Source organism: Styela clava, chromosome 1 (assembly GCF_964204865.1).
Source record: "Styela clava chromosome 1, kaStyClav1.hap1.2, whole genome shotgun sequence".
NCBI lineage: Eukaryota > Metazoa > Chordata > Ascidiacea > Stolidobranchia > Styelidae > Styela > Styela clava.
The window spans coordinates 15,499,492-15,510,350 of NC_135250.1; the positions used below are offsets into that span (position 1 = coordinate 15,499,492).

Genomic DNA, 10,859 nt, shown 5'->3' on the forward strand with positions numbered 1-10,859 from the left:
TTAAACAGAACACAACACTCAATGGAACAAACAAATCATATAACAGAAATGCCGGGAACATGATGAGCAGCAGTGAGAGGCTCGTCGGGTGTTTCATGCGATGAAAAATTGAGGCACGTATACAAATTAAAAATATACCGACAAAGTGCGTTGTGTATCGGAGGCAAACGCGTTACACAACAAAACAAACGATGGAACACTCATACTTGCTACATGAAAATATCATATTTTGACGGCAGTCTAGTTATTGCATATAAGAACTTATAACGATCAAGGTTTCCATCGAATTAAGATTATTTATAAGATATAAGATGATTAATAGAACTGAGCATACAGTGTACACCAAAATGGCTTTTCCAGCACCAGGCTGTTGGCTGCGAGAGTTGATATTTGCCGAATAATTTCTGTTGAAAGCAATTGTTAGTGATTACTGACTCATTAAAATAGTGCAGAATGACAAAAAAAAAACGAATACCATAGAACCACGGGAATTTGTGCTAGACTTTCTAACAACAACAATCTTTCACCACTAAAAAATTCAGAGTAATTGGTCCAGTAGTTCAAGAGAAAGTCGATTTTTTCACAACAAGAATATTAACAACAACAACAATTTATTAAAACGATCCAAATGTCCATTTCATGTCCAAAAACGATCCATAATTGTTAGAAAATCGATTTCACGAGATTTTTGCGATGAATTGATCAAACATCATGACACAGTTTTATTGTAAATACATACACATACACTGTACGAGGATGAAGAAAACCACGCATTTTCAGAAAAGGCTAGTATACAGCGGAGACAAAGTCCACTAAATACCCTGCTTAAGTAGAAGGCTATGGCAAATATATATGTTCATTTATTTAATATCCAAACTTGTAGAATTATTGTGACTGAAATACCTTATTTTACCGTCAACACAGGTACACAATTTTTATTATGAATCACTATTATTTATTTGCTCTGTGTATAGTATTTGTGTACTGAATACTGATATTGTACTTTTCTTCTATCACCTAATTCATAAACGTTTACAAACAAAACTCGTTTTTTTCATTTTTGGTGGTTTTCCAGTTTTGTGTATTTGAAACAATGGCAAAAATTATTTATAGAAACAGGACCTTCGACACTAACAGATGTCTGAAAAAAATATAATCAATAATATTTAATAAATTACCTTCAATATCTAATTCCTTCACTTTCATCTGAACTGCTTCCGGAATCCTCATTCTTGAAAATCGACTTTTTCTCTATAAATGTACTGTGGTTTTTGCAGTCGGTACAAAAATCTGCGCAATTTAGTTTGTTTTTGGCACACGTGCATAAATCATTTTGACCCCTATTTTTCTTACACTCGCACTTTGCCCACTTAAGAACTGATTTGGGGGCTGGAAGTAGATCCATCAATTCACCCCGCAAAACACCATCATCAAGAACCCATCCATGGCCAACAGGTGGGAGAATAATTGGCCTTGGTTCTAGGCAACAATGATGAAGTCCTGGTAATTTGCCCTCAGAACATGTTTTTTCAGTGAATCATTGTTGGGTGGGAGAGTGTAATCCATATGTTTGACAGTTTTGAAAAGACTTGTCTTGGTATCATTTACATTCTTCATATCCTCTCTATACAGTGAACAAACAAATTCCTCAGCTTCATTGGACACGTAGTGGACATACCGATCGTTTCGATATTATGTTGTTGTTGTTGTTGTCCTTCGACAGTTTTGAACACCTAGTGGAAAACCTAATAAGTCGCTTTTCTCTTGGTTACTGGACCAATTGCTTTGAAATTTTTAGTGGTTAAAGATGAAATTTTTCTCCAGAAGGCTATTACTTTTATTTATTTCAAATATTTATGTTGGCTCTGTGAGATTTGTTTTTGTTTGCTATGACGTCACCGAACATTCTGCGGACGCATATGCTGGCACTCCTCTTCATGTTCTTTTGATCACGTGCCATCGAACGTCGGTGGTTTCTAACGAAATCCTGGCTTTGCTAAGATTTGAGGAATGGTAAATGGCGAATAGTGCCGTACTTAGTGTTATATTACAGTAGTGAATCGGAACGTTGGTGTTACTACAGTTGTGAGTCGGACCATCTTGCAACTTCAATTCACGCTGTCACAAGACAGGACTTCTAAAGATAGGGCAGTTCCGGTACCGTAACACAGCGCGGTGACACTGTACTAACTTGTAACGATCTCGTAAAAGCGGGGCTTGCAGTCACTGTTATAACTGATGTCTTTGAATGTTGGTGCTTTTCTTGGAATCGGTGAACGTGTCCATATATTTGAGCATAGCTCTCATGTTTATTAATGCCTCGTTAACTTCAAAAGATCTTTATAGCTGAGGGATAAAAATGAATTGAAAAAAATGAAGTTCTCCAACATCAGTTTGATGGGCAGTTTCAATTGCAGAAAAGTGCCAATTATTTCAATATGATTAGCCCATATAAGCTGTTTGCAACTGTAATCTTCTCATATACCTTTACGCTTTTCTTCAAGACCCCTTGTTCGGCCCATTTTATTCTTACAGGTATAGCGTTGATAGCAGCACGGATTAGAGCCCGCGTTAGGTCGGATTGGTGGAACATTGCCGTTTTCTTTTGTAGTTCACTATCTAAAATGAGGAAGAAAATCATATTTGGAACAGCATGAGTGTAAAAATACCACTACTGATATACACAACACTGATTAATATTTATCATACTTAATGCATTTTATCTGATGTACTACAGTCCTGCAGTGTTTGCAATTTGCATACTAGACTATATCTAAACCGAATCTCGATATATCAAAGCCTGAAATACCCTATGGCAGGGGTGGGCAACCTTTTTCGGCTCGCGTGCCCAAATCGACTTAATTTAACGACAAAATTCTTCCGCGTGCCGACCAAAATTAAAAACAATGCTTTGTTACTTTTAAAGCAAAAATACACAATAATAAACCTTCTAAACATGTAAGCTACAGACAGATTCACTATTCGGGAAAATATCAGTCCGACAAATAGATTTGATTACTTTTCTTATTCTATATAATAGAGACTTCTGCTACCTCATTGCCGTTGATAGAGATTTACATTGAAAACAAGTTACGAACTACTGGTTTCATCTTTCAGGCTACTCCCGTTATGAGACTTGATAAAGTTCATAACTGAGGACAGAAAGTCACAAGCAAAGTTTTTGAGACACGAAAAATTCTCGGGAATGGCTTCCCAATCACGCGATAGTTCGTTTTCTGCACTTCTCTCTTGTATTCCCTTCTATAATTGCTTATATTTCTTTCGAAATCAATTTATTTCAGTAAGTTAGCAAGTAACTCTAACCAACATGAGCTGTACAACTTCATAAATCAATCGGAAATGAAGAAAATGGTGGCACTACGAAACAATGAACCCCCAATGAATGCTGTGTCTCGTACTCTCGTCACAATTCATTCATTCATAAAGAGCTAACTCTAATTGCACTGCTAGTGCATCCTATTCCTGTGTTCAGTCAGTTTTCAAGCTCGCATAGCCTTCTACATTAGGACGCCTTGCTGACAGCTCTTTGTCTTAGCGAGAGTTCATCAAATATTATATTTCCGTAATGATTACAAATTTTAACATAAACTTTTGGCAGGAAATTAAAATAAAATTTTATTTGTAGAAATTAACAAAGGTAGTAACAAAGATCTTCTTAAAGAGGCAAAATTACAAGAAAATTTAAATACCAGAAAGACTGATTTTTTGTTAAATAATTAAATCTATTTTGCAAAAATTGTACATTTTCCCTGGTGTTTTTGCATTTATGTCTCAAAGAGTCAACACTTCACAAGTTTCTTTGAATATGATAAAATTATTTAAAGGCTTGAAGTTTATGAAAATAACGCTGTACGATCATCAATCTTTGACGCGCAGCACGCACTGCTTCTTTTGATGACTTTCGTGTTTCGCAAGCTTCTATTGCATCGAATTCAAGACATAAAAGTGTCCCGGAATGGTTTTAACACAAAGTTGGCAACCCTAGGTTGCCCACCCCTGCCCTATGACCTATAGATTATTGGACACGTAGTGGACATAACGATCGTTTCAATATTATGTTGTTGTTGTTGTTGTTCTTTGACACGTTTTTAAAAAGTCGCTTTTCTCTTCGAATACTGGACCAATTGCATTGCGTGTCCATATATTTGAGCATAGCTCTCTTGATTTTTTAACCTCTCAATCGCTCCCAATGCTACTTTTCTTTCACTCCGGCATAACTTATCATTGCTTCCCAGGTTCTTCTTAACTCTATGAATTTAGACCAACTGACATCAATAAAATTAATTATTTCCCCTTCTTTCACACAAACGTGCATTACAGAAACAGCCATTATTTTCTGAGTCAAATGTTCCGTAACCTATATAGTAGTGTAAGTCTGCTGAATAGTCAAGAATCGTCATTGAATTATTCATAAACCTTTCATACAAGCAAGAAAATATCGTTGTTTGTGACATATTATTCTAAGTCTAGCCCAACGACTAACATACCGGTCTAGCCTGCCTAGGGATGGGAGTTACTGCACCGTACCTATTTAACAGCGTTTAATGAGGAAGTGCTCAACTAAAATTTCTATCTATGGTAAGGAGGTAAGGATATACAAGTGTTTAATTGTTTACTTATACTTTTTAACACCTTCTTAGAATAACTTAACTAATAATATCTGAAAAAGACTATGGAAAGGCTACATAACTCAACGCAAAAGCGAGCAGTACATCTGATTTTCTTTCGACCACGCGGACCCACCTACAGCTGACCAATTTGAATTGTTACGTCATGCAAGTCTGCGTTCATTGGCCCATGATACCGGAAAAGCAGAGAATATAGGACAAGTGGTAACACATATTTATTGTAGTAAAAGCGTCTTTTCCGTAAAACGAGCAACTTTTGAAAATGGGAACAAGTCAATATTTGTTACTAAATTTTAAAGGAACATTTTAAAATCATTTTCAGGTAGTTCCCTTATGTGCGCTACGAAACTGGAAGATAAATGGCCTCGACTCGCGGCCTAATTCTTTCACATGCCCCAGCTTAAGCTCAATATTGAGATTTGTGCATTTTTTGTAATTCAAACACTGTTGCTCTAAAGTAAACTTTATCTTGCTATTCTGTGATGACCATTGTAGTGACTTTTTTTAATGCCATATTATATACGTTTCCTTGAGTCTTTCACATTCATATATAAGGTTGTTGTGTATTCCTCAACTTGAAGTAACCAATTCTACAGAATTGATGCTTCAATTACTCAAAAATACATATCCATTTCAAATTTGGTTAATACCACACATGGTCAAGTGTGTAATTCGTCTGAACTTTCTATTTAACTTTTAACGTTATATGGCACTGCCCATAGTGTTTAACTAGGCTTACCATATATCTGGAACAGAAAACCGGGACAGTGAGGATCGGACAAACTTTGGTTCGATTCAGATCCTCAGTAATAACTGAAACTTCTTTCATATCTTTGAGAGTAGATACCGGGCTTCAAAACTAGCTATAATTTATTTCGTACGCGGGGTCGCAAAACATTTTGTATAAAAGCAGAATATCTTTGAGAGTTAGAATAACTTTTCAATTATTCGAACATTTCAATAATCGACATAAGAGATACACCTGCGTTGCCATACTGCAATAGTTGTATCCATAATGTCAAAATGATTTCTGCTCTGTTACTTGAACAGTGTGAATTTATACAATTTGACAACAAGACTTTCTACTCAAACGGGCAAATCCGCGGAATGATGATGAATTCAGTTTTAAAGTAAATGAGCGCACATCCTATAACGGTCCCATAAAGGCTAGGTTTAAGTTTTAAGGAAACATTATTGCCACTCGTCTTTCTACAATCCCATTTGGCTTTTTGATAAGATATCGGCAGTGCAGTTTACGTTGGGTTTCAAATTATTGCAATGAACATATAATACATATGACACAACAACACAGTAGTTCTGTAGCCAATTAGTTGTTATGTAACTACAAAACTACACCAAATTGGCCCAATTCGTGAGAAACTCATGAAAACCAAAATTAATTATTCCCGTTATAGCAATTATCAATTTCTCAAAATCCAATTTCAAGATTTAATAGCCTTTCGGTGCCATCCCATGTAAAAATAAAATTTATTTCCAGTAATATTCCAATAACGTGAATTTGAAATATCTTGTTAAAACCAAATTATCCACTTGAGAACAACTTTTTACATCTCATAATTGGAGTAAGTACGTGACCAGGAACACGGTGACTTGGCAATAACAAGTTAATTGCTAGTAATGAACTTCAAGAAAACACTTTTAATAATGTTTGATTATAGTGAACCGAAAGCTAACCAGAAACCGGAATGACGCGTGATTCTTTAATCGTTAATGTAAAAATCTGTTTCTTTATTCTATTTTAATTGCTTGGTAGAAAGCTATATATTCAGCAACGTGTTTTGTTTTAATCAGACTAGATTTGATCAAATTGTGTGTACATTGTATTTCTGTATATATTGTCGGAATTGCAATAAACTCATAAGGTGTTTTCAAACGTCTTCCTTATACAGCCGAAGGCTATCGACAGATAGACAGTTCGAGTTAACGAACGCAAGACAAAACTATTGTCAGTCAATGCTGGGGTTATAACACATAAACCAGACCAATCTACAAACAATCTATGTGTAGTGATAACTAATCACTATATTTGGAGATCCCGACCTTTGGACTGCCTTCTGACGCAGATCAATCACGGAGCAGACAACAATCCTACGGAGCCAGCCTACGGAGAGGAACTCGATAAGATAAGTTTCACGTTTTAATTTACATCCTATAAGTCGCAACTAAGGGTGCCTATTGCTAATCACACAATTCTCTATCTTCCAACAGGCCTATCGCAAAAACTCGAGGAACCGTGCAACAAAACCAAACAAAGGATCAAACTCATCCATACAGTGAACGAAAAGGACATTTCACATCGCCCAAGGCAATATTGACTGTCTGACCTCGGAATTGAAGTATAATTCCTCAGCCAAATTTTGAACGAGGAAACTAATAGCAATCAACAAGGTTCAGGATCAATACAATCAAGGACTCGACACGGAAGGACAACTAGACCGCCACAGAGAGACGATTATGTTTACTATTAAGTGCCTCGCAATCTGTATGTATCTTTTTGTTTATTCGTCTAGTCTGCCATTTAAATCTGCTTTACCAACTCCAACAGTTACAGTAAACCTATGCCACCCCAATAGACCCAAAGCTGAATACTTTATTCAGAAGCCCAATAATTGTACTAAGGAGACACCCCAAACCATTAAGCAATGCTCTGTTACGGTACATGAATTATCTTCTAGCTATACAAATATTACTTTATATGTATGTCAGAAATCTGCTACTAAATGATCTAGTCATTATTTTTTCTTTGGTGCACATTCGAGTAAACTGACTTCTACCATGATAGAACCACCCACCCCTTTATATTGTGAAGATTGGGTACACACGTTAAAAGCTGATAATATTGGAGATTTAGAACCCACTTCCCCAGATACTTGGTCCACTCAAAACAAGGCAAAAGTTACTTATAGTTGGCCATCCTCTAGACACGGACAAGTGATCAATGCTCATTTGTCTCGTATTCAAATTTCGTATGATCCTTTTCATGGGGTAATGTTAGGTGCTTTCCCTTCAATTTCCACCTGCAACATATTAACTGGGTCATGCACGTTAGGAAGTCAAACTTTAATTTGGAAACACCACCCTTTAATTGATTGCCCTCAATACCAAACAACTGTTACTGAACTTCTTTTACATTATAATTCTTCTAATCAGATTTACCGCTTAGATTTTCCAAAACTTGGGCAATCAATCCATAACTGGGGTTCATGTGGCAAGTCAGTTAAAAGATGATTTAAGTCTGATACTTTTTGTACCAATAATGGTTTGTTATTCGAAACGCAACAATGCATTGCAATTGATGGTTCATCCCTTTTTACTCTTAAATATCCCGCCCTTAATTACGATTATACTGTAAAGAATTTTTCAGAATCTTCTCCTCTAATTGGGTTTATTCAAGAAAGCACTGATAGGGTTTCCGAGGTAATAAACAAATTGACAGCAGATATTAATTATTTGGAATGCCAAATTGAAAGCATTCTAACCACTAATATTAAACTCCTGTCTAAACAATACCCCGGTAAGATCCTAAGTCAGTTACTAGGTGGGAACAGAGCAGCTATCACCGTGGGTGATATATTGACCGAAATTGAATGCCAACGTATTAACGTTACCGTTCTGAGGAATCTCTTTTTACAGGGTAAATATGCTACCCGACCTTTAGTGCACTTTATTAATAATAGCAATGAAACGATCATTGCACAAATATTCCCTGATTCTAACGCTTATGTGGGTATTCATTTTTTTGAAAATTATACGCCTGGTCGTATATTTACGTTTCAAATTGACGGTCGGTTCTATAACTACGTCAATTATACTTTAAATCATGCGGATAGCCATGTAAAATTTCTGAGACCCACATTCAAGCCTTTTGTCGACAATTTTAATCCTATCGATTACAATGAAGCATATAACGAATTACCAAGGGGACACCAGGGTTATGATGATATTAATAATATGTTATTATCAATCAGCCACATTAACCTTATTCGAGAACGAATATTAAGTGAGCAAACCCTACCTAATGCAGATAGCACATCAGACACTGATACTGATGCTATCTCACATGAAGTGCAAGACACTTTTGTTCATGCCCTCTCCTTCATTAAGACGTCAATTTTATCAGGTATTTATATGCTCTTATTCCATTTATCTCTCATTTGGGCCACTATTTGGACCGTTTGTTTTATCAAGAAACTTTGCCCAAAACTGAGAGATGAAGGACTTCCTAGAATACAACGGCTTCGGCAATACTTGGCTGCTCGCAGGGAACAAGTGAACCCTGTTGAACCACCTCAACCTCTTGTGCAAAACAATAGACAAGATCAGGGGGGTCAAATCTATCAATCTAGATCAAATCCCAATAATAGATCCAATTCGAACTTATACCCTAGTCTGGCAGACTAGTCGAATAGCAATGCTCATATTGTACATATATATTATACTTCAACATGATTTCTTTCTAACAAGTGTTTTACGAAGAATTAAATACTTCGTGCATTTACATCAATACCTATAACAATAATATACCTCATGTATAACTATCTCAGGAATAACTATATTTAATCTACCTTTATACAGCTTAAAATTTATTTTTTATTTTTAGTTGAATTTCATGAAAACAGCACGTCATTTCCGCCTTCTCAGCCCAAATTGCATCATTAGAATTCTCCGAACTCCTGCGGGGGAGTTATGTAGCCAATTAGTTGTTATGTAACTACAAAACTACACCAAATTGGCCCAATTCGTGAGAAACTCATGAAAACCAAAATTAATTATTCCCGTTATAGCAATTATCAATTTCTCAAAATCCAATTTCAAGATTTAATAGCCTTTCGGTGCCATCCCATGTAAAAATAAAATTTATTTCCAGTAATATTCCAATAACGTGAATTTGAAATATCTTGTTAAAACCAAATTATCCATTTGAGAACAACTTTTTACATCTCATAATTGGAGTAAGTACGTGACCAGGAACACGGTGACTTGGCAATAACAAGTTAATTGCTAGTAATGAACTTCAAGAAAACACTTTTGATAATGTTTGATTATAGTGAACCGAAAGCTAACCAGAAACCGGAATGACGCGTGATTCTTTAATCGTTAATGTATAAATCTGTTTCTTTATTCTATTTTAATTGCTTGGTAGAAAGCTATATATTCAGCAACGTGTTTTGTTTTAATCAGACTAGATTTGATCAAATTGTGTGTACATTGTATTTCTGTATATATTGTCGGAATTGCAATAAACTCATAAGGTGTTTTCAAACGTCTTCCTTCTACAGCCGAAGGCTATCGACAGATAGACAGTTCGAGTTAACGAACGCAAGACAAAACTATTGTCAGTCAATGCTGGGGTTATAACACATAAACCAGACCAATCTACAAACAATCTATGTGTAGTGATAACTAATCACTATAGTTCTCCCTTTGTTAACTAGTGAATCAGAAATAAATTGGATGCTTCCGTTAAATAAAAGAACTTTGTATATATATATATATAAATGTATAAATGACTGCCATGCTGCATAACCGGGACATTTAAAGCTACCGAGCGGGACGTCGGGACAGCTTGTCAAAACCGGGACTGTCCCGGCTAAACCGGGACGTATGGTAAGCCTATGTTTAACCCACTAAATTGTTTTTCCATGAAGATTTAATGTTGTTTTTGGACACACCTGATATATGTTAAACCATAACTGAAGCGATTTTTTATTCAAGGTCATTATTATTGGGTGACACCTGACTCCGGTGACCGCATGGTTGTATCGTTGTCACCCAGTCATCTGTACCGAGAATTTTTTGCTTTCAATTATATTTTGTCGTGTATATGTTTTATAGTGGACGAAACAAAATAAACCCCCCTTTCTATAAATAAATGATAAAGAAAAGAAATCTGCATTTACTCTCCAGTGGCGAAGACAGACAAACTGTTTAAGATATTTTATGTCAAAATCCAACAATTAATTGAAAATATTCTGATAGTTTGTTCACTATAAAATTAATGAGCCACAGAATAGGGTTTCAGAAGAACGGGAATAATTACTGTTTCTGCAATGCATTTCGTATGACGCACAACGCATCAATTGTGGAGTCGTGTGAACGAGACCAAAGTTTTGTGACGAACAGCCCAGATGCACAGAATGATATTTCTGCTCCCACAGAGGTAGGCTGGATAGTAAGCAGAGCTTTATA

At 35.9% G+C, this 10,859-nt stretch overlaps 1 protein-coding gene across 1 annotated transcript; it reads left to right on the forward strand.

The window, feature by feature from the left end:
- Positions 1 to 7,445: 7,445 nt before the first annotated feature.
- LOC144424625 (uncharacterized) lies at positions 7,446 to 9,271 on the forward strand. Its single transcript, XM_078114077.1, has 2 exons — positions 7,446 to 7,655; positions 7,905 to 9,271. Exons 1-2 carry the CDS (start codon positions 7,446 to 7,448, stop codon positions 9,069 to 9,071), a joined length of 1,377 nt encoding a protein of 458 aa, XP_077970203.1. The 3' UTR covers positions 9,072 to 9,271.
- The last annotated feature ends 1,588 nt before the right edge of the window (positions 9,272 to 10,859 follow it).

Coding starts and splice junctions, on each gene's coding strand:
- LOC144424625 (XM_078114077.1), top strand. CDS start 7,446: ATGATAGAACCACCCACCCCTTTATATTGTGAAGATTGGGTACACACG. Junction 7,656..7,904: donor CGTATGATCCTTTTCATGGG/GTAATGTTAGGT, acceptor AGATGATTTAAG/TCTGATACTTTTTGTACCAA.